Source organism: Rhamphochromis sp. 'chilingali' (assembly GCF_963969265.1).
Source record: "Rhamphochromis sp. 'chilingali' genome assembly, chromosome: 7".
In the NCBI taxonomy this organism is placed as follows: Eukaryota; Metazoa; Chordata; class Actinopteri; order Cichliformes; family Cichlidae; genus Rhamphochromis; species Rhamphochromis sp. 'chilingali'.
The window spans coordinates 34,352,076-34,377,045 of record NC_137934.1 but is presented as its reverse complement, the minus strand read 5'-3'; the positions used below and the strand labels follow the sequence as shown (position 1 = coordinate 34,377,045).

The 24,970-nt window shown below is 40.3% G+C and overlaps 1 protein-coding gene across 2 annotated transcripts; it reads left to right on the top strand.

Moving 5' to 3' along the window:
* The first annotated feature begins 141 nt into the window (after positions 1 to 141).
* On the top strand, positions 142 to 24,603 carry tie1 (tyrosine kinase with immunoglobulin-like and EGF-like domains 1). Of its 2 annotated transcripts, XM_080888044.1 has the most exons (24): positions 142 to 448; positions 1,383 to 1,679; positions 1,840 to 1,947; positions 2,044 to 2,199; positions 2,786 to 2,917; positions 4,668 to 4,808; positions 4,941 to 5,069; positions 5,531 to 5,676; positions 8,303 to 8,447; positions 8,529 to 8,693; positions 9,238 to 9,378; positions 12,309 to 12,611; positions 13,028 to 13,318; positions 13,632 to 13,828; positions 13,911 to 14,057; positions 14,144 to 14,207; positions 14,365 to 14,475; positions 16,777 to 16,967; positions 17,219 to 17,332; positions 18,059 to 18,129; positions 19,145 to 19,185; positions 22,003 to 22,099; positions 22,201 to 22,300; positions 22,484 to 24,602. In XM_080888044.1, the coding sequence occupies exons 1-24, from the start codon at positions 385 to 387 to the stop codon at positions 22,553 to 22,555; spliced, it is 3,423 nt and encodes a 1,140-aa protein (XP_080744170.1). In that variant the 5' UTR covers positions 142 to 384; the 3' UTR covers positions 22,556 to 24,602. The 2 variants fall into 2 exon arrangements, with proteins under 2 accessions (XP_080744170.1, XP_080744171.1); XM_080888045.1 differs by lacking the exon at positions 12,309 to 12,611 and having other exon boundaries at positions 22,484 to 24,603.
* Positions 24,604 to 24,970: the final 367 nt, after the last annotated feature.

Here is a 24,970-nt window from a genome sequence, read left to right as displayed (position 1 = left end):
AAGCAATTAGACGAGTGCTTAACGTTCAGCATTGTATTGGAACAAAAAGTGACAAAGTTTGAAGTCATATATACACTAATCGTGGATCGGGGAGTTCTGGAGCGCCAGCAGTCCTCCGCTGTCTGGTGACGCTCTTCCTTCCTTTCCCACCCAGAGAAAGCTGAGCTTCACCAAAAGTTACACTCTCTGCTTAGAGTGACAGTAGAGTGAACTCCTAAAACCAGCTGGTTACCGACGAGATTTTACAAACTGAACGGGAGAATTGGAGGCTTCGACGAGTTATGCGTAAAAAAGCGCACCGTCGTGACGCAGCGTCACCGTTTTGGATGCAGAGCTCACCCTGAAAAGAATCACACGCCGGCAGTTGATTTCCAGCTTTCCCCAATGAGGATTACAAATACCAAGATGATTCTGTGGGTGTTTGCGTTGTGCTTCTTTACTTTATCAGGTAAGAGTGAAACTATTTCAAAACCTGTCTGAGTAGCGAGTAGCTTACAGATGGAGCAACATTTTCGAGAAATCTTATATTAACGGTGTGTGTGTGTGTGGGGGGGGGGGGGGGGGGGAATGAAAGAACTAACGTCCAAGTTGTACAGAGATAACGCAACCTTCATCCACTTATAGTTTTTAAGCTTTTTTTTTTTTCGATTGCCTGAGAGCGATTGTCAGCACAGCGCGTAGATCTATGTACCCTCAGGGAATAAGGAGCTCATCCATGTTTCCTTCCATTGTTCTGTGGATTTGGGGCTCACATACCAGGGAGAAGGAATGCTGGGCAAACTCATGTTATTGGATTTGGCACTTTTGTTAATGAATCACTTCAAGAGGCGTTTATGTTTGAACCCAAACCCCAATCGGTATTTTCGTTAATCTTCGTTGATCTTCCCCATTTTAACGCAATATGAAAACAAGGCGTTATTAACAGAAAAAAAGAGTTACAATTTTTCCCTTAGATTCAATATTTATTCCATGTGTCTGATAGACGAGTTTTATGAAATTTATGAAACTAACTTGACACAATCATCTTTAATTTAATGCAGAACTTCAAATCTGACACTTGATCAAAACTGGAATGAAACAGTAGTTCCACACTGCTAACGACTGAGAACTTTAACAGCTCCAAGATGACAATGGAGTAATTTAGTAATGTGTACATTTCTAGGGAAAAGCAATACAAATTGAAAAAAATATGTAAAGGTGTAGTGTATGTATTTTCTGTCACTGTGTGAATCACTTAACAGCTGATTAAAAATTATGGGTCTCCCCCCTGAAAAGACAACTCTCCATCTCTCTGAATAATTAAATAAGGTTTGTTACACATGATTAAAAAAAACTCACACTGCTGCCTTACATCAGAGAATGACTAATGCTCTGTTTTACAGATGCTGTGATCGACCTGACCATGTTCTCTGCAGCCATGATCAGAACACCCGAGAACTTCTCCATCTCTTGTATCAATGGAGAGCGCAACTCTGCCCAGGCTAAGTTGGACATTAAGAAGGACAACAAAATCCTCATGTTCTCCAGTGTCCCACAATATAAAATGCACAAGTCCGGAAATAAAATGGTTGTGGCCAGAGACTTTAGTCGCCTAGAAAACATTGGCATCTTCTACTGTGAATCTTCTCAGGACTTTCCCCCAGTTGAAAAGATCACAATGATTAACAACCTTGACAACGGTGTGTTTGCACTTCAAAAAACAAGACTTTCTTCAGAGAGATTTATTTTATTGCTTAAATCCATTATGCATGAAATACATGTTTAAATGCAACTACTTTCAAGGGTGTGCCATTAAAAAAACAAAACAAACAATAACAGATTCTTTGTTCCTTACAACAGATTTCGTTCCAAATTCCCTCACACTACTTGCTAATGTAGGTGAGACAGTTCACCTCACTATGCACTTGCTCAACCCCCAAAGGAGAGATGTGACCTGGAAGTACAACGGTGAGTCAACGTATGCAACTCGGTACAGAGGAAGGACATTTTTGTGCAAACGCAGGCTCAAACAATGACATTAATGTTGTCGCTTGTTTCTTGCAGGAAACTACTATTATATGACACACTGGATTGACATGTTCAATGAAACTGTTGAGCTAACGGTGGAGAATGTAAAGCTTGACAATCAAGGTATCTACAGTGCCAGCTACGTTGGAGACACCCCTCTCAACGGTGCCTGGATGAGGCTCATTGTCAGAGGTTTGTTGGGTCTCACACACACAAACACACACAATCAATCGGTGTCAGATTAAATCAAGGGTTTTGTAGCATTTTTTGGCTCAGATGTGCAGCTGAACTCACAAAGAATTACACAAGACATGCTAAGGTTGACTCAGTGCACGTTCTGCTTGACTGATTGAGATGCACAAGATTCCCCAGCTCAAAATCTTTCTATTTATATGGAAGCTTGTGGAAAGTTGCTGTTAAATACTAGCCTACCCTAAACTGTGAATTCACTATAGGCTACATCTGCACATCTTATTTGGCAAGGCATGTGCAGCACATATGTTTGTGTCATTTCCTTTATCTCAGTACCCCAAAGAAAAATTACAGCATTAACACTATCCCCACCCTCCACCTGCAGGCGGCTTTTTCTTTTTTGTCTCCACCAGATGCACATTTTACTGTCATTTAGCATGCATTCTGTACTATGTATCCTTTTTTTTCATTTAAATAGGTCACATGTGCTTAAAAAACACACAAAAGGCAAAATACATATAAATGCTATCGAAGCTGTTTGAAGTCTCTGTGCTGTTCTAAGTAAAGAATATGTGTTTCTTTGCAGGGTGCCCCAGTCAGAAGTGGGGTCCTAACTGTATCAGAGATTGTCAAGAGTGTCTTAATGGTGGCGTGTGTCATGAAGTGAACGGAGACTGTATCTGCCCTCCAGGATTTATGGGAACACACTGTGAGACAGGTTTGTACTCTACTCAGGCAAACATCTGCATCTGCAGTATTGTATAGGAGAACTTTCTGTTTGTGAATGAGATCAATAAAAAGGGAGATAGAGGAGGATAATACAAAAAGGGTGTGCAAGGTGAAAAAGCAGTGTTAATAAGTCACATGAATTATGTTGACTCACTTACACATTTGGTATAAATATGCACAATCAGAGTCAAAGCCTCGCAGTCTGACTCCTTAACATAAACACTACCAAAAAGAGACAGACAGACTGTGGAGCCTAAGGTTGAAAAATGAATCAGCAAAAACACTGGCAACCGCGTTAGGCTGATCGAGTGAGGCCGAGGCAGTAATATAGCCTTGCGCAGAAACGCTGTTGTTCTGAGTAAATTATTCCTTGAAGGATCAAAGCGATGTTACTTTGACTTCTTAGAGAAAAGATGCAAGCTTTTGAGTCGAAATTTCTTGTACGTAGTCTTAGATTTATTACCTGAGTTGAAAGTTAAGCAGCCATTAGAGTGATGGATGTTTTAATGGTGTTTGTATCACTAATCAGCCTCTGTGCAAATGACACTGGTTAACAAAAGATTGTGTATTCTGGAAAGCACCTTGGGTCACATACTCTCAAATGCACAAATAGCCATAGACTCCATTACTGTCATTATCTGTATGCGGTAGCTATTTTGTGCTACATGTTTTTCTGTATGCACTTTATTGTTAGGGTTATTATATTTAAAAGCACATCTAGCAAGAGGCACATCAGTTTGCTGAAACTATGTAGCATTAGTTCATACTACTTATGCATGAATGAAGTAGATTAGCTTTTAACTAAGCATCTGATTTCATACATCAACCAATCAGAAAAAAAGAACTCACTAAATGTTATATTGTAAACACACACTAAAATGAGTTCACACATTAACCACTGGTAGAAAACTAGTAGATCATCAAAATATAAACATATAAATCTTTTTTTTACATTTGGAAGGAAAAGGTTGAGCAGAAGGGTTGAGTACGTGAGTTGCGTCCATGAAAAATCCTCTTCCTCATGCTGTGGGATGTCATCCCATTCTTCAACCAGTATTATCTCCAAGTCCCGGTGTGGCTCTGCTCGTCACTCTGGCACTAACAGCACACCCAAGCTGATCTCTCAGCTGTTCAATTGAGGTCAGGAGTGCAGGCGGGTAGCTCCATCCTCTCAACTCACAAGTTCTAGAGTCTCTTATAAAGCCCACTCTGAACGGGTGAGCGCTGTCATCTTGAAGGACAGAGTTTGGTCTGTCCTTCAAGATGGGATGGTCTTCTCTGGCATTGGCAGAGAGGAGTTTTTACAGGGGAGCAGCTCACATACTCAACTCTGCTGCTCAACTCATAAATGCATTTCCTCATAAACGTGGCTCCATTTAAGGTCAAATGAACAGGCTTTTCAACATAATTGAATAAACATAAATTTCCTAACTTGTTCATGATCATTTTTCATTTCTATTTGGTGAAGTTCACCCAGCATTGTCTTGTGTGTTGAGCTCCGTTATAGTTATAGATAGAAAACTACACATGAGGTACACTGAATTTAAATCTGTCACTAGAGATACCTGAAGACAGCATATTCTACAAATTCTGAAGTTCTTGGCAGTACAGTAAAACATTTAATGCAACTGTGAAACCAAGAAAAAAAGAGTTTCAGAGTTTTAAGGCATGATACCGCAAAACATGAGGAATTTAAACAAACAGATTTGTAATTTTTTTCTTTCTCTGATGACTTGCAGCCTGCAGAGAAGGAATGTTTGGTCAAAACTGCCAGGAGACATGTGGTTCCAAGTTGAACTGCAAGGGGCTTCGATTCTGCCTACCAGACCCCTATGGTTGTTCCTGCGCCAGTGGCTGGTTTGGGAGCCACTGTGAGAATGGTATGATACATAATTTAAATAAGATCATGTGTTTTCTTTTTTTTTTATGACATTTTCTTTTAATGGAGTTTCAATAATGACCTTATCGAGTCTCACACTATGAAGTTTTGTTTTCTTCTATTCTGTTGTCAGCCTGCCATAATGGCATGTATGGGCCAGACTGCAAGTTTAGCTGCAAATGCCAGAACGGAGGCGTCTGCAGCCGTTTCAGTGGATGCCAGTGTCCCAGAGGGTGGAGAGGACAGCACTGTGATAGGTCTGGTAGGTATCTTAACAGCTACAGTGATATGCACGTTTTTTTTTCTCACTATTTCAATATTATTTGCATTCTTCTTGAAATATTGTATATAGACCAGCTATGCAACTTAATAAAACTGTTGCACACACCACACACAAACCATAATGAATGATCTAACTGAACAAGTTACTCTTGAATGTGCAACCTTTTTTAATGCCAAGGGTCACACAGCCTTTGTATTGGCACCTGAATTTGTCAAAAGTGTATTTTTCCTATTTCATCACACACAAAAAGTACAACCACTAGGGGATGTGATTTCAAAATTTGACCAACGGGTGTACTTATATAAATGTTTTTACAAGCAGAGTTGCTGCTGTTATGATCTCTTTCTTTACCGTGCTCATTAGTGAAGCATACTTTTTTGTCTTTTTTTGCTGTTCCTTTCTTTTTGTTTCCTGTCCCGTCTCTCTCTCTACATCTTTAGACTGGGCTCCTCAGATTTTGGACTTGGATAGGCATTTGGAGTTGAATCTCAACTCCAAAGCCATGATCCTTTGCTCAGCCACAGGGAACCCCCTGCCCAGTCACAACAGCATTGAGTTGCGAAAGTTGGACAGCACAGTACTTAAGGTAGGAAGACCAGCAGTTGCCAGCAGCACTCCGGCAAGGAAACCTCACAGTAAGCCTGAATACAAGAGTGTTAGTTCAGGCTGAATATCTTGGCAGACCTCCGTGTCGGCCCATATCAGCTAATGGTTCACCTGATATCCTTCTACACATTCATCTAAGTTACTATATGATATTTGCCAAGTTCTTGCTTGAGCTGCTTAATGGCTCAGTCACATTAGGGTAAAAGCAGTACAGCAACCTCTGTTGACCAGGAAAATGATGTGTTTGCTTGGTGATTACAGTGATTTTTTTTTCCATTCAGCAGCTGATTACAAGTAGTTGCAGCAACTAAATAGTCATCCAGTTGGAGGAACCATGCCTCCAAACTATCATGGTTTGAATCAGAGTGACTGCAATCACTGTTGGACAGACTGTTGAACATTTGCAAATAACTGCTGCCTAATTAGTAAACACAGACTGCATGCCAAGACTTTGCAAACCATTTTTTTTGCCTGCAATAGGAGACTCAGCTCAACTAGTTGCTAAATGGTTATATTGTGGCTATATTCCTAAATAAACTGTTCGCAGTTAAATCACTACAGCAACTACGTCACTGTTAGTGGATTCTGATTGGACGAAATGTAAGCAGTTAATGAGAATTTCTGTTTAATATTAATTTCTTCATAAGTGGATGGCAGCAGATTTGCAATAGATGGTAACGTATTTGGGTTTGTTTTTTTTGCTAATTTGTCACAGTTATTTACTGTATAAAGAGCAACCCAAACCCATTTAGTCCCAAAGACTGACTGCAGACCGACTCTGTCTTATCGTGTCATTTTATCACCCCAAATCCACTTTGAAGATAGCAACTGACTGCGGGTGGTCACAGACCTCGATGCAAGGCTTGTGTTGTGGTTAACAACTTTCCTGTAGTGTGACTGTAGCATTAGCTTTCCCACATTTTTTGCACATCTGCAAGCTGCTTTGTAGCCCACCGCAACCTAGGCATCGCCATCTGATGTTACTAATGCCTGCTCTATTCTGGAAAAAGGCATTGAAGTCCCTCAAAAAGTGCCATTCTCCCAAATATGGACTGTGCAAGTGGAAATAATCAGTTCTGATTATACTGAATAAGGAAAGATTTATTCATTTAGGACCAAAATTAACTAAAAATGTAGGCCTGGTTAGCCAGGCTAAGATTAATTAGGGCCGGATAGCTTCAGTGATAGAAAGTGACATAGCTGGCCAGCTATATATTAATTGTATTAGTTTCTTTTTTAACTTGTAGTTCTAAATTGGAAGATTATTGTGATATTGAAATATAAAAATAAAATTATATTATTTTTTTCATCGCTCAAAATAAGCGTCGCACTTGCGGAAGCCGGTATGCTCGCCCAAACGCCGTGCATTTATAGAGACTTTCAACCCCAGATAGGCCAATTATGGATCTTCGGAGCCACCTTATGTCAGCAGCTATTCTCAACCGTGAATTATGTTAAAAACAAACACCGCTCACGCCTCACAGATGACAGCTTACAGTCCTGCGTAAAGATGAAAGTGACTTCGTACAGCCCCGGTCGATTTCCAGACGCTGTGCGCAGAGGTTCAGGAGCAGAAGTCCCATTGTAAACCTATCACGGCAGACCCGACGATGTTTCCATGAACACGCTTTTCAGCATCTCTTTATTGACCACTTTTCACACACGGTTGCTGTACGCATACAGCCGGCTGTAGCTTTTCAGACACATACCAACAACAGACGTTGCACAGGCAGCGAGGCGTGATTGCGGGTGCCACTCAGGTGCGTCCGCCTCCCCTGGAGCGGCTCTGCAGACCACGCCCCGCCACACACATTAACCAGGTAAAATACATATTCAGGCAGAATTTTAGTTCAGCTGGGTGTCTTTCCTTTTGTTATATTTCTTTAAGAGTTCAAAATGTGTTAAATACATAAATAAAATGTAATTTTCTCTGTAGCGCTTCATGGATTTCTTAAGCAACACAACTTTGTTCACACAAAGCATAAAGCTGAAAAACAATATATATAGTGTTATCTGCATTTTAGATGTCAAAAAATATTTGCGGTTCCCAGTGTTTTCTTTTGCGTGGAAACCGGGTCCAAATGGCTCTTTGGGTGTTAAAGGTTGCTGCCCCCTGTTCTAGTGTAATCGAGCAAAAAAATTTATGAAGAGTCTTCAAACAAGTCCAACTGTTTCTTTAAATTTGTAAAGTCTCTCTCTAAAAAGTAAAGAAAGTGTAAAATAGAACGAATGAAAGAACTTTTATTTGGGGTTTAAACTTTGTTTTTATGTCAAGCCCGATGAATGCAAGCTCGAGTCATGTTCTGAGGAAGTCAGCAGCACAATGGCCCAACCAGATAAGGCTGTATCACTCCACAGTGCAGCAGTCACCATGTTTTGCCTTTAAGTGATATGTTCAGTTTCTGTGTTATTGTTTCTCCGCTGTTTCCTTGATAATAGACACACACTGTTTAAAAAAAAAGAAAAGGAAAATTTGACCACCAGAATTTTCTCAAAGTGTTGGAAAAAGTCAAAATGATCCCAGCAGTTGGATCTAAAAAAATATATATATATATATATATTGCAGCATATTTCATTGCCTCCCTGTGTTACACATGTATTTGCAGGCCTCTCGTACTGTCATGGACTCAAACAGGAGCACTGCTGAATTTGATATCCCTAACCTGAGCGCTGAACAAGAAGGCTTGTGGGAGTGCAGGGTGTCCACCGATGGAGGCCAGGACTCGCGTGAATTCACCCTCACTGTTAAAGGTGAGTGATTTACGACATTTTAAAGTTCTGTACAGACAGGTGAATTTCAAAATAATAAAAAAAGATCCTGCTTCTTTTCAGTGCCCCCGATGCCCATTACTGCTCCCAAATTGCTGGAAAAGAGAAGCAAGCAGCTGCTGGTGATGCCAGTGTACACCTCTGTGGGAGATGGCCCCATCATCTCAATCAGAGTCCTCTATAAGCCTGTGGAGAATAAAAATGAAGACTTGTGGTCCTCCATCATAGGTATACGGGAAAAACATATTCATGTAGTCATTCAGTCAGTCTTTATCAGAAAGAAGAGCAATCACAGATAATTATTTTTTTTACTTTTTCTTTTATTGCATTGCAGCAACAAAAACAAAGATTGCGTAAATCTCCATTATTTCAACACACTCTCAGTTCAGCCAAAGATATAATGTATTAGCTAAAGCAAGAAGCATGATTAGGACAACAGATTGCACAAATTTAAAATAAAAACTGTTCTCAATGGAAAATCTAAAAAAGTTAAAAAATAACAAATTGTATTTGTTAAAAAAAACACCCCAATCGGGTCTATAAACAAAAGAGATCTTCTCAGAGACTGGACATCGTGTTCCGTTAAGTTTGAGTTCACATCTGTTTTTCCCCCACCTAAAGACAACAAATGTTAAACATATGTGTTGAAGTGTATGTGTGTAATGTTATTTAAAACACTTCAGACACTCTGTGTTTCTGCTTAATAATCCTACTCTAAAAATGAATGAAAACTTTGGCTCACCAGCCTATCCTAAGTCAATTTTCCTTTCAGTTTATAGTGACAAAGAGCCTATCACACTTATGAACCTGGAGCCCTCAACACGCTACTACGTCCGTGTCCAGCTGAGTCGTCCTGGGGAAGGAGGAGAGGGGGACCCGGGGCCGCAAGCCATAATGGAGACCGACTGTCCTGGTGAGACCTGCAGATAAATTTTACAGACCACACAAACTTTGGACATGTGTATATTTATCTGGGAAAAAATATCAATTTTCCTGACCACAGAACTTAAGCGAGCTCAATTATTTTAAGTCTGGTTAGTGTAATAGTGAAGTGTTTTTCCCATGCCTGACTCAAGTTTAGAGCAAATATAGAAAAATGCAAGTGGAATGATTTATGGGTGTTTCTTTTAAAAACAACAACAACAACAACAACAAAAAACGGAATACCATAGAAGGTATTAAAAAGTGTAATTTTTTTATCGGCCTATTAGAAGTCATGACCCCGTTTAAAGCAGTAACAACCTGTATTCAAGAAGCAATAGCAGGTTTATTCCTAAGTGAAGGCTGGGCAGAGGGAGAGAGCATATTAGAAAGAGCAAGTGCAGAAAAAAGAACATGAAAAAGTGTTTTGAAGTGCAGTTAATCGTAGTTCTACTAAGCTTGAGTCTCTTACAATGTCTGAGGTCCGCGTGTGAAATGGATCTAAAATGATCTGTTGATGATAGTTTATGCCTGTCTCTTGCACAAACATAAACTATTGACATTAGTGTAAATTTTGGAAAAGCAACACTAAATAGATTCTCCTGGCTGGACTGAGGACGTTCCATTAATGTTTAAGTCAAAAACTGGAATGGAAAATGAAATAAATAAAACTGTGCATCAACAAATACTGGATTTATCTTAGCCATTTGTCCATTTTATTTTGAAATGTACTGCCATAAAGGGACTTGAAGTCTACCTTTGGGGAAAATATAGCATTCTGAGCTGGTTAATCACAGACAAAAGGACAGAGTAACGAGGTCCATATAAGATAAGATAAGATAAGATAGAACTTTATTAATCCCTCGGGTGGGTTCCTCTGGGAAATTCGACTTCCAAAAAAAGCACAGCAACGACCGAAGTTACAGTTACAGAACTGTTATATATAATATAACTGAGGGGCGGAAAGCAGACAAACACAGCGCTATTTAAAGCTAGCGCTGTTGTAAACTAACTGCTGCTCACCCCATTTCTGTGAAAACTCAAATTAACATCAAGAAAATCATCCATCAATTAGGATACATGGGTAACACTAAAATATGATCTGCAACTTAATTCAGCTTAATTCCCTTGTGATGGAATGGAATTTAAATTATTTTATTTGAAATTATAATGTAATTATGTTACTTACAAAGCAGGTGCACTAGAATTAGGGGGTTCAAATTCATTTGTAGTGAAAAAATCCAACACAAAACAATATATCCCCGTCTAACTTGTAAGTATGGAGGTAAAGGGCACGGGCCATATTATGGAGGGGGTTAATCTTGCCTTTTTACATCTTTATTTAATATTCATTATATTGGTTGCATGATAGATGTTTTATTATTCAATATTCCCTTTGAATTTACAAATATGATTGTGCATAAACTGTTCTCCTTTTTTAACTTTTCACTGTTGAAACATACACACACACACACACACACACACACACACACACACACACACACACACACACACACACACACACACACACACACACACAGAGCTTTGTTCTGCATGGCACAGATAGATTCTGCATGGCCTACCACTCGGGTAGGTAGCCGTTTTGGTTCAGGGTGCCTCTCACTCTGTACAACTCACCGACCCTGGACCATCACACTTCCTCCTCTAAGTTTGACAGTTGATGCCACACACTGTGGAACCCTCCTTTTGCCTACTTGATAGCACACCAAGATCCTGCGTGATGAACCGAAAATTTTAAATTTCATCCTTCCATCTATCTATTTGCTTCCGCATATCCTTTTCAGGGTTACGGGGGGCCTGGACCCTATCCCAGCTGTCTTAGGGTGAAGGGCAGGGTACACCCTGAACAGGTTGCCAATCTGTCGCAGGGCTAACACATAGACAGAGACAACCAATCGCACTCACATTCACTCCCACATTCACACCTATGGGCAATTTAGTGTTTCTAATTAACCTAACCCCACTAACTGCATGTCTTTGGACTGTGGGAGGAAGCTGGAGTACCCGGAGAGAACCCACGCATACATGGGGAGAACATGCAAACTCTCTGCTGTGAGGCAACAGTGCTAGCCACCATGCTGCCCAAATTTTGATTCATTAGTCCATAATACCTTCTTCCAGTCTTCAATAGTCCAATGGCGGTGCTTCATGGCCCAGACAAGCCTCTTTGTCTTATTCTCACGTCTTAGCAATGGTTTGCTCCTCGTCCTGTCAAACCTGCAGCCTGAAGTCTTCTCTTCACAGTGAAACTGAGACTTGCTTACTACGACCAATATGAAGCTGTGTTTGAAGCTGTTGTCCTGTGAGCTGTCTATCACACAAACTTTTAACTCTCAGAAACTTGTCCTCTGATTCAGTTGTGGCTTTGGGTCTGCCACACCTCTTCCTGTCAGAGTTTCTGCGGAATTAGTAGCACCAGCTTTCAGTGCTTAATCCACCATCATTGCTGCAGAACAGTTTTAAATTGGTAGCCCATTTTGTGCTCCCTGAAAAAGGCCTTACAGTATAATTCTGAAATGTACATTATTTTTCAGTTTTGAGTAGCCCTACCTTTTTAAAAAACAAACAAACCTCTGGCATATTCATTGGACTTGAATGACTTGAATTGCAATAAATAAGTGGAAAAATTGGGGTGCTCCTAAACCAGTAGTGTGTATATAATATATTTATAAATTGAACAATAGAACATCCATCCCAACTTATTACCTCCTTATTCTTGTGCACCTCACTCTAAGTATTTGTTGGTAAATATAATATAATCACAATTTAATTTCAAACACAATACATTTGAAGTCCATTTAATTACAGTGAAATGTTTCATATTATATATAAAGTGTTACCAAAAAGTGTACCAATAGATCGTAGTCCCCACAGCTCATCTTGTGTTCTCTGTTGCTGCAGAGCCCACAATTCAACCTGAGATTGACAGCAGCTCGGTGGAAGGCCGCAATGTTACTGTACGTTGGCGATTACCCGGCAGCAAAGCCATTAATGCTGGCAGAGCCACTGGCTTTTTAGTGCAGCTCTTTGGGCCGCCACGTTACAGTGAGAAACTTCAGGAGGTTGACACCCTGCTCAATGTGCTCTCCACCAAGTTCCACAACCTGGAGTATCAACAAGACTACACTGTGGTGGTGCGCCTCATCAACTGTGGCAGCCAGGGCCCGCCCTCCAAACGCTACCATTTCCACATCAACAGCCAGGGTAACTAAAACTTGCTGGTTAGAGAAAAAAAAGCTGCAAAGAAGTTTTAAAATGTAAAGCAGTTCATCATTCACTTCTCGCAGCTTGTGGCACAACATTAAGTGTATTGCAATATATTGCGCCCTATAGGTTTTAGCCTTGGTTTAAACACTCAGCTGTATTTGGAGCTCGCCTTTTACTTAGCAACTCTCTCTCTGCCCAGAAGTTGTGTGTAAATTGAAGGGGGGGAAATAGCAGCTGATAGATGTAAAGCCATAATCTATGCATATGATTCTTTTAAATCCTTAATAGTCAAACGTTCCTCAAGTAACCAGTCTTGAAGTGTCTGGATTAGATTACCTGCTTGATTTCAGAATGTGTGGTAAGAAAGATTATTTTTGATTGATTGTAACAGCTCTAATGTTTCTGTATCTAAGGTCCATCATCCCCACTCAACGTCAAGGCCGTGCCTCTGTCCATGTCAGCCATTCAGGTGAAGTGGCAGCCCCCTGACGACCCAAATGGAGGTATCATTAAATATATCATAGAGTACCAGCCAGTCGGCCAGGTGAGCCCCCACCCTTGGGTGGACACAGACGATGGGAACAAGACCACCAAAGATGTGACGGCACTCAATGGCAGCACAGTCTACCAATTCAGAGTGAGGGCTTTCTCTAAAGTGCCAGGAGAGTGGAGCAACTATGTTCAGGCAAAGACACAGGGGGATGGTAAGCAGGAAGCTCCTCATAATGATCAAGTCACATAGAAGGTAAAATATAGACGGCAACATGCAAAAGGTTCCAAATGAGACTGTGTTATATTCTTAAGTTTGATATTTTTGATAAATTTTAAGTCTCAAATATGGGACCTCATAATCTTATGTCCAACCTCTTCACTACTGTATTTGGTTGGCTCCTCCAGTTGACCAGACCACCCACACATGGATTCCATGTTTCCAAAATTCCATATTTATCTCCCCCGTATTTAAATCTTCTTTCTCTCCTCTTCTTTTTTTTCACTCTGTCTTTTTCCCAATGCTAGAAAAAGCTTCTCCAACCTTTACCCCTACCACCCTGGATGTGATTGGCCAGCCCACTGACAGTTATCAGCTGTTAATTGCGGTGGTGGGTTCAGTGACTGTCACCTGTGTGACTATACTGTTGGCACTGTTGGCTCTTTTCTTCATCAGGAAGACGCTGCTGAACCGTCGCCGCACGTTTACCTACCAATCTGGATCGGTGAGCATTCATTCTATTCCGGTTGACTTTGCAGCCACTGAGAGAAATTATTTTGCTGACTATACACTGTTTATATCTCCAGGGGGAGGAAACTATTCTGCAGTTTAACTCAGGAACTCTGACCCTGACACGAAGGCCAAAGCCCACGCCAGAGCCCCTCACCTATCCAATCCTTGAGTGGGAGAACATAAAGTTTGAAGATGTCATTGGAGAGGGAAACTTTGGCCAGGTGTTTAGACTTTCTGAACGTTGCAGTGTTCCCTGTGGTTGCCATTCTCTTCGCAACACTTGAGCTAACTGTGGTTTCAATAACAGGTTATCAAAGCCATGATCAAGAAGGACGGCAACAAAATGAGCGCAGCCATCAAGATGCTGAAAGGTATCTGAGCCACACATTTATCATTAAACTGATACAGATATAGTCGTTAGACATAACATTAAGACACCGTACGGCATTCTGATGTGTAATTTTCATTTCAAATACTGCTTTGCTTGCACTTTGCTTAACAATGCCCATCATGTTGTTCTTCCTGCAGAGTTTGCCTCAGAAAATGACCACAGAGACTTTGCAGGAGAGCTGGAGGTCCTGTGTAAACTAGGCCAGCATCCCAATATCATCAACTTAATAGGAGCCTGTGAAAATAGAGGTGAGTGAGCAACATCTAGTGGCTGTAATGAGCATTGACGCACTATTGGCTGTTCGGGAACAGTAATTCACAGGTGAAACAAACTGCTGTTTCAGTGTCACAAGTATACGACTGCCTTACAGTTTAGTGACCAGGTTGTATAAACTGTATACTACAGAAATCTATACATCAACAATCTGATGTTTCCCTAAACAAATCCAGCTGAAACCCAACAACCATACAATATGACTTTCCTCAGCAGATGATGTTTGGTCACTTCTCGTGGAAGCAGATACACCATCTAGTTTGGTTGTTGGTGTGATTTCATCTGTAGAATATATACCAAACTGCGTGATAGATACATTGGTATGTGTCAGAAAACACACCTAGAATCGCTCTAAAGATTCAAATAGCCTAAAGAAGGTTTTCTTTAGAGAAATAGGTAAACAATATGGTGCTAATATACAGCATCTTTATATCTTTATCAAGATTTAAATGTAATCTTATACAAAAGCCTGTGTTCAACAAACTGTACCCTCAGCAGATTCCTTATTCAGCTCATTCCTTCTTAATATGCAGCGCTGTACTTGAACAGGTTAAATTCTTCTTACTTGAGATGCAAACAGATACGCCCGTCCCATCTGACTCTCTGTCATCTGCACCTGGAAAACCCCAGAATGTGTCCAAACGAAATAATCTTCGCCTGCCAGAAGCATTTGCGCTATCACATGTGTTTGATTTGTCCGCGCGCCTAACAACCAAACAGCTGTGGCATGCATTAATGTATTTGTATAAGGTTTCCTTCATGATCCCTACCTCGAAGTATCAGTTTACGCCAGTGTCTTCTAAATTGAATCATTTAATTACTTCTGTTTGATCAAAGACTGGAAGCACATGAGAAGCACCTCTGTGCACCTCTTGTTACAAACAAGTCGACCTTGAAAAAATAAACGCTCGCTTCGAAGTAGCGCTTAGCTCTGCAGACCTTATCTCTTCTTTGTTTACACCCTTGATTAATAATCATGAACATGCATGTGCACACAGATGCAGCACACATACTTGAAAAGATTTAAAGAAAACCTCGAGTGTTTTCTTCATTTAATTTCATGGAAAGAGCAACAGAGGAAGGAGGGGGTGAGCACGAGGGAAAAGAGGTCAGGAGGGAGGAATGTTTCAAGAAAGTGGGGAGAGAGGAGAGCGAGCAAGTAAAAATTTTAACATCAAAGAAGATTTCGACGAATGGTCATCAAGAAAAAGTGCTAATTGGCAGGAAGTATTGCTACCGTCTGTGTAACTGCACTTCCTTTGAAAGGAAAGCTGTAAAGAAAAGTCGCTGGCTAGAAGAGGAAACACAAACTTGACTTTTTGTCAGTTTTGCATTTAATGTCTTTAAGGGAGAGATTATGGTGTCGTTTTCAGCTCTCACCCTATCTCGTCTTACTGAGATCTGGAACAAATTTGCTCTCCTCCTGTACTAGAAAAACAAGGTGTGTCCGGAAGGAATTCACCGCTGAGCTACTGAACACAAGAGGAGGGAATAAATTCAGATGATATTTGATATACTCTTAAAAGTAGAAGATAACGATTGAACGAAAAGGTCACGCCTCTCCACAGAGCTTTCATAGCAGTCTCTCTCTCTCTATTCCAGCTATGTGCTAATACTAACATGACCTCACATTCTTACTGAGCTTGGTTATTCTTCAGGTGATGGGGGTTTTGGAGCAGATGACCTGTCACCGTTCCATATTGAGAAACTCTTCTTTTGCAAGAAACATGGCATGTGCTTGATTAACAGACGCTTTTGTAACTCACAAGTAAAATAATTGTATTATGTTCCAGTTCTTTGACCACTCTGCCCATAAACCCGTTATTCTTTCCTTTCACATATGGTACTTAGTAATTGTGTTGGCACTGTCCCTGGTCCTAGTGAAATCAACATGAAACTCTTCCAACAACTACAAATGCCTGTAGGAACTCTGGCTCTGGCTGGAAGCTGTAATCTATTAGCAAAGCTTCAGCCATCTGGTTGAGTTCTGTGAGGATTTTACAAAAGGTCTGGTGTACATCTGCTGTGTCAAAGACCAAAGAGTTGAAGGTCAAGCCCAGTACAAGCTGTAGCTGGGTCTCTTTCCAGGCAAATCCAAGCGAGTCAGCCAAGGTCAAAGTCATAGTATGTTGTAAAAATAATACAATTTCATTAAAATGGTCTGTCTGAGCCAATAGCAGTTTGCACAGATGGAAGGTAATATGTTTATTAGCAGGTGGCATGGCCTTTTCTTATTGACAGAGATATCAGTCCATCTGTCTCTCTGTCTGCTCCAGGTTATCTGTACATAGCCATAGAATACGCCCCCTATGGTAACCTCCTTGACTTCCTGAGGAAGAGTCGGGTGTTGGAGACGGACCCTGCCTTTGCCAAAGAGCACGGTACTGCTTCCACCCTCACCTCCCAGCAGCTGCTGCAGTTTGCTGTGGATGTTGCGAATGGGATGCATTACCTCAGTGACAAACAGGTAGGAGGAGGAAGGATGAGCAACCTTAGCTGCTGTTTTGTGCCTGTTGGTGATGGTGCTTTTTTATTTCTGAACAAATGATCTTAGATCTGATTAAAGTCTCAGTTTTGCATGAAGTTGTGACCTAAAACTAGATTTTTTTTTTTTTCAGATTTGTTTACAGGTTCATTTTTAATTTTGCTTAAAATTGTTGTATCTGTATCTTTGTCATGACACCGCTTCCCTCCCCTCCTCTGCTCTCTTGGTCCTAGTTCATCCACAGGGATTTGGCAGCGAGGAATGTTCTTGTTGGGGACAATCTTGTGGCTAAGATAGCAGATTTCGGTCTGTCCCGTGGTGAGGAAGTCTATGTTAAGAAGACAATGGTGAGTGGTGGGGGTTATGTTTTGGTTTAGCCTTGCAGAAAGCACCGGTTGCTTGAGACTAAAACAAAGCAGTGTTAGATGTTGCCCCCCCCCCCCCCCCCCCCCTTTTTTTTTTCCTTTTATTAGAGTGGATTGCATGTGTTGTTCTCACCTTTCACATGCTGAAAACGGCAGAAGACAAAGGAGCTGTACAGCAAAACATTTATCAGCAGGCTGCTGCAGTCTGTGACTGCATAAAGCCATATCTTTAGGCTGTCAGCGTATCTGTAGATCTGCATTAACTCACATATGGTTAGCTAAAAAGATTATATCAAGCTGATCAAATGAAACAGTCCAAGGGGATAAGAGGTTGTTATTATTTTTTTTTTTTTTATAATTTCAGCTGTTTTTGTTGTTTTTAATGGTATAATACTGTTCAGACAGTCACTAATTTTCACAATAATAGAGCGCCTGCAGAGGGCAGTCATGTTTAGGTTTGTAAACTCCAGCACGTGCAGTGTTTGTAGAGCAGATTACCATCTTACTGTAATGGGCAATAGACTTAATAATGTAATGTGGCACCACTTTATAATACAGTTTAAACCCTATTTTTCTTATTATCATTTCATGCATTCATCTTTTTTATTTAATACTCAAACATAAATGATGTCAGAACAAGATTAAAACATGCCATAACACACCAAAGCTGCAAGATTTGACATGAATCTGTTGTTGCTTCACTTTCAGGGGAGACTGCCGGTACGCTGGATGGCCATTGAGTCCCTGAACTACAGTGTTTATACAACAAAGAGTGATGTGTAAGTTTTTTACATTTTTTTTTACTAATATGCTGGGATATATTATTCCTCAGAAATGAGAACTATTGGTAAAGTGGTTCACAAACACTTCCTGAAAAACATGGTTTCCGTATTACAATACATAGGTCTTTATAATCATAATTCCTCCCTCTATTTCTTATTTAATATCTTCAGAAACCTTATTTGCTACTACTCCTAGTAAAGTTTTGATTAGACATGCCACAAAGTGCCTCACAACAGAAAACAACAAATCATCCGTCTGTCACTGGTGGAGTGATAATAGTGTGCTGCACAACTGATAAGCACAATCAGGAAGCCCTGGGTACAACTTAGCAGGCAGACAGACACGTTGGCATGTCAACTGGAACCTATTTATACACAGCAGAGAGTGCAGCATGGCCAACGGAAAAGTGTGAATGCTGCTCAGAGGGCCAGAGAGTTGTAAACATTTGTAAGAGACACAATGTGAGACGTCGCGAAACGTGCTGCGGGGAAGAAATCGAACAAAACAAACGGACAGGCTGACGGCACGAACAACACTTGTCTGCTCATATGATCTACCACACTGTTCTGTGACAAATGAAAGCCGTGGTATTTCTCTGAAGAGAAATTTGCTAATCAGATAGCAGGGAAGAGGTTGTTTTTCTGACGCTCGGTTCCCCTTAAGTTTCTGCGTTCATTTTACAAACAATCTTCATTTTAACAATTAAAGAATCAAATATCCTCCTGTTATTCTGTTTGATGTTTGTGGTTGTGTTAAATACTTCCATTTTGAGTAAGAGGTATCTATATTGCTTGTAAAAGCATGATAATCAGAATCTTTCAGAATCTTTTGTCATCTACAATCTGTATATTTTTGCAGCTAGCTGCTTTGCAAGGCACCAGATATAATCAACAAAGATATGATCGACAAAAAGAAACATGAAAATGCTTCCAAGAGCCAGTATTTAAATTGTTTAAGCTTTGTTACAGTTTTACTAAGCTTTGTGTCTTATCTTTGTATCTTCTCTAACAGATGGTCTTTTGGAGTTCTTCTCTGGGAAATTGTAAGCTTAGGTAAGCATACAGCCTCATATAGTGCAGAAACTACACCATTTACTTCTATATTTTTAATACAGATGTCAGAGCCACATTGTGACAGGCTAACAAAAGTTGAATCCCCATAAACTGTTTGTAATGAAGCATCTGCTCTTTCTAGGGTCTATGGGAAAGAAAAAAATAAATGATCTGAATTAAAACCAAATGAAAAACAGGATGACTTACATTTGCATACATGTGTAAACACATATGTGCATGTAAATACACGTGACGACCAACCACACAGTCAACAATAAAGTTTGCAGTCATAATCAATTGTATTTATACTATAATGTTTATGCTTCCTCTTTGTTACTGTTTAAAAGGCAGTACAAAACCAGTACACTTCCCCTTATAGACCTGCGTCCAGTGGCAGTCCTAGCCTGTTTGGCGCCCTGGGCGAACACTCCCTCTGCCCCCCCCCCCCCCCCCCCCCCCCCCCCCCCACACACACACACACACACACACACACACACAAAACATATTAAGGATTGTACATTAACATAAAACTGTTGTACACACACACAAACACATATGAAGAGAGAGAGGGAGAGTATGCATAGTATGCAAACGGCCACCAAACAGCCATCATAATTCGTCATACAATGAGAACTGGACAAATCAACAATTGACAATGACTAATTAATAGTAAAATCTGTAACATAATGTATTGTTTGGAGTTTAGTCTGTTACTGTTGCTATTTTTTACCATTTCTTCTTGGAGCAACTGTAACCCACAAAATTTCCTTAGGGATTAGTAAAGTATTCTGATTGAATCTGATTGATTCTGATGCCCTTACTCCCAACAAATGGGCGACAGAAAACCAATCGGTGCCTATGCCATTCCCAATATGCGCTGGCTGACGTCGGGGCAGCATGAGTACGAGCATTTATTTTTTATTTTTTTTGCCGATGCCCGGGATGCTGCCCCAGGCAACCGCCCGTGTCGCCCGTATCTAAAACCGCTACTGCCTGCGTCAATGTTATGACTCAGAATTCTTTAGAACTTTCATAATGTGTTTTCATATTCAGGGATTGTCAAAGCTGAGGACCTCTGTCTTCAGGTGATGTTATTTAAGTCACATGTGCAGTTTTACAGCAGCCATTTTTTCAAGAAAACATTTTACGACCTCAATTGCAAAAACGTCGGGACATTGTGTAAAATCTAAATAAAAGCAGAAGGCAGTCATTTTAAATTTTATTTCATCTTTTATTCACAGTAGAATATAGAACAAATATCAACATTTTTAAGCTGTAGCATTTTACTATTTTATTAAATATTAGAACTTGAGTTGAACTACAAAGACATGACTGGAGGAATATTTTATAACTAATTAGTTTAATTAGCAACATGACTGTAACATGACTGGGTGTAAAAAGAAGACCTTACACAGACAGAGTTTCTTAGAAGTAAAGATGTAAAAATCTGTGTCTACAAATTGTTGAACAATTTCAGAATAATGCACTCAGTGTAAAATTGCAAAGACTTTGAACCATGTATAATCTACAGCAGCAGTCCCAACCTTTTTTGCGCCACGGACCGGGTTATGTCTGACAATATTTTCACACACCAGCCTCTAAGGCAGGGGTGTCAAACTCAAATACACAGTGGGCCAAAATTCAAAACTGGAACAAAGTCGCGGGCTGACGTTAATATTTATTGAAAAAAAAAAAAATCTTCCTCTAGATATAAGAATGAATCTTTTCTTATGGACTCAAACAAGTTTTGCTGAAAAACTGAATATGGAACAAGCAAAGCTTAATACTAAACAATATATATATTAGCTGTATAATACCAGTAGGCCAGCTCTAATAATAATTTGGTATGGCTTCGCGGGCCAAATATAATTAGGCTGCGGGCCAAATTTGGCCCGCGGGCCAGAGTTTGACACCTATGCTCTAAGGTGTCGCGGATAAATACAACAATATAAAACCAGTACTGGTAACAAAAGAAGACGATTTATTTATAACACACGGGAAAAAACCCAGGGAAACCGAGTTAATGATAAAAACGATAAAAACCAATAAAACCCCTGAAAACCATACATTTCACACCTGAGCCACAACTTTCGCAGCGCGGTACCAAACGACTCACGGGCCGGTACTGGTCCGTGGCCTGGGGGTTGGGGACCGCTGATTTACAGTACATAATAGAGTACATCGACAAAAGCTTCAGGAAATCTGGAGAAATCTCTGTGTACAGTGGACAAGGTCAAAACTCAATGCTGGATGCCTGTGATCTTCAAACATTTTGAAAGGTGTCATTAATTAAAGATGTATACAGGTTTTAGATCAACATATGCTTCATCCAGACAGCATCTTTTTAAAGGTAGACCTTATATATTTCAGCAAGCTAAGCCTAAGCCGCATACTGCAGCTATTACAACAGCACAGAGTTTGGGTGCTGAACTGAGCTGCCGTCAGTCCAGACCTTTAAACGATTCAAAATATTTGGTGCACCGTGACAAGAAAAAAAATGACCAAGAAGACCCAGGACTGTTGAGCAGCTAGAATCATATGTCAGACTAGAATGGGACAACATCCCTCTCCCAAAAGCCAGTAAGCTGCTCTACTCAGTGCACAGACTCTTGTTTAATTAAAGAAGCGGAGATGCTACACAGTGATACATAAATATATCCCTGAAACATTTTTGAAATGTGGTGTTGCCATCAAATTCAAAATGAGACAATATTAAATAAAATACGGGTCTGTGAGAGTGTTTTTAATTGACATTTTACACATCGTCCCACGTTGTCCTATTCAAGTTCTATGACGTTCTGTGTGTATGTGCTTCAGGTGGCACACCGTACTGTGGGATGACATGTGCTGAGCTTTATGAAAAACTGCCACAAGGCTACAGAATGGAGAAGCCCAAAAACTGTGATGATGAGGTGTAAGTAGTCTGTATCTTATAGCTAGTGATTATCAAATTACACAGCCCATTATGGCACTGGGTTTTACCATATTTATCACTGTGTTAATGTTTGTCTCCAGTTATGAGCTAATGAGGCAGTGCTGGAGAGATCGGCCCTATGAGAGACCCCCCTTCTCCCAAATCTCTTTGCAGCTCAACAGGATGCAGGAGGCCAGGAAGGTAAGGCTTCATTTGCATTATGTTGGTAGAAAGGGAAGAATAGAGAAAAACATCCTGTTGTTATTATTTGGGCATAAAAAACAGAACTAGAAATGTGGGCTAAAACAGGGTTTTTGTTGTTGTTGTAGTAAGACACTTCACTTGCATTCACTTTCTTAATCATGAGGTTTAATCTGTTTTCAGGCTTATGTGAACATGGCTCTCTTTGAGAACTTCACCTATGCTGGGATTGATGCCACAGCCGAGGAGGCCTGACTACCAGCCCCCCCAGACCCTCGCAGGCCACAAAGCTCCAAGAGAAAATCACAAGGGAGGCTGCCACGTTACTGCCACCCCCCACCAACTAGGCGTCAAGACAGGAGGACTAGGCGCTCTACTTCAACCACCCAGCTATAGATGGAGGACTGTGAAAGGACACTGTCTGGAAGTACTACAGGTGTAAGGAGAAGAGGCGTACTGCTGGGTCCTTGATGGATAGATGTGTCTGCTACTAACCTTGTGGGAACTATGAACCCCTGTCACAAAAAAAGGAAAGAAGACACAAAGTCTTAGAGAAACATATACAGCATTCCATCTTTTCCTTTTCCAGCAGTTATAATGATGGAAGTTTTTCTCTGAGCACTGATATGGAGCTATGTGACTTGCTGAAACACCACAGGGTCTGTGGGGTGTCCGTGCTGGACTTTTCCCCTCCATTTCTCAAAATGGAGAACATCTTTTCACAGAGAGAAAATAAAAGAAAAAGACAGTGCTGTCAAATAAGACACGACAAGTTCTCAACGCCGCTCAAGTGTCAAGACAATCAATTGTGATGGAAAGATGTCCAATGTAGCACTTAAAAGTAGCTTTACGCTGTCATCTTTGTGCTTTACTATTTGCCTATCACTGCCATATGGATGTAACTGTATATACTTGCCTCATTTTTAATAGATCAAACTCTCCTATTATAGGAATATAATCAGAGTTATAGACTGATTTAAAAACTATGATGGATTTCGTGTGTTGCATGCAAATTTCCATCGCAAGAGAAATTATTTGGAAGCCTACAAGTAATACAGAGAAGTAACCTTTGTAGTTTTTTTTAACATTATAAAAATGTAACACCGACGATAATCCACTCTGTGAGTATGTACAGTATCTGTTCATTAACTGGTTTCCTTAATAAAGGTTTTATGTGGTGACTGGATTCATCGCCACAAGTAGTTTAATTCCTTTTGTCGTAGTTCAATTTTGTGCAACTGATCTTTTTTTTCAACTTCAGAAAGAGGTGATTATTTTGGTGTGCTGGCCCTTTTAATAGTTAAGATGATGGGAAGAGGCCAGGCTACTGGGGACCAAAGTGAACTCAGGAACACTGGCTGCCTGCACTGAGCTGATCTGTCACTGGGTTTCCTTTACACACCAACCACAAGCACAGAACTGTCAAACATCGTAAAAGCCTGCCAGCTTCCTGACTATGGCACATGTGTAACAAGGGAACAGCAGTGGCCCTAGATTTATTTTTATACCATATTACTCAAAAATCTGACCTTTGAACTTAGGTTGTCTACAGCTACTTCTGTTATCCAATAGTTTGCCTGTGTTGAAAAAAAATTACATATTTACTTGTTAACCAGCTGCAGGTTTCACCTTAAACTGGGTTTTTATAAAAAGGTAACTGAAAAAGAAAGCACGGCAACAGACTTTTTAAAAACATGGGACCTCCCCTGACTTGCTGACAGGCGTATTTTAGATATCTGGTCCATCTAAGCAGTTGTCAATAGAAACAAGCAAAGCTAAGCAGCACAGTTGGCTGTATTAAAGTTATTATTTTTCAATTCAATTCAATTGAATTCAAATCACAACAACAGTCACTTCAAGGCGCTTTATATTCTAAGGTAGACCCTACAATAATACATACAGAGAAAAAACCCAACAATCATATGACTTCCTATGAGCAAGGACTTTGGCGACAGTGGGAACAAAAAACTCCCTTTTAACAGGAAGAACCCTCTTACCAGTTGAAATCCAGGATTTAATCTTTAATGGGCAGATATTTTATCATTCTGGGTTGGCTTCTGTTCTGCTACATGATTATGAAGAGAAAAAGCCACGTTTTTATGCCCAGTTTTGGTGGAGAGGAGTGTGGTGTGAGTGCTAATGTTAGCTTAAAACATTTATAGCTACCCAGCCATTTTTTGTACAGTATAAATTAGTCTTCTTTGTTGATTCTTTCCTGTGTCACCAGTGTGCTTGTTAATATTTTGTGATTATGTTGATCGCCTTGAGGCAACTGTTGTTGTGATTTGGTGCTATATAAATAAAACTGAATTGAACTGAATTGAATTGTTGGCCTTCTTGATAGTTAGCAAACATCTTGGTGTTTGGTCAAAATGATAAGGTGCTTATGTCAGGGAAGAAGACTCAACTACCAAGCCAGCTCACCTGAGTTCTCCCACATGCAAGACTCCATCCTGAAACAAACGGTTAACTTATTAAAGGCTTTTCTGTTTCTTTTCCAATTCGGTTTGTGTGATGCTCCACTGAGATGGCTCTTTTTGTTGTACTATATTTCTGAATTTCTTCAAGGATCCATTCGAAAAGGTGCAATAAACTCGGTGGACCTCATTTCACAGCAGCAGGTAGCTGACTTGCACTCGCAAAGTGATGCAAGTCCACATAAGCATGCTT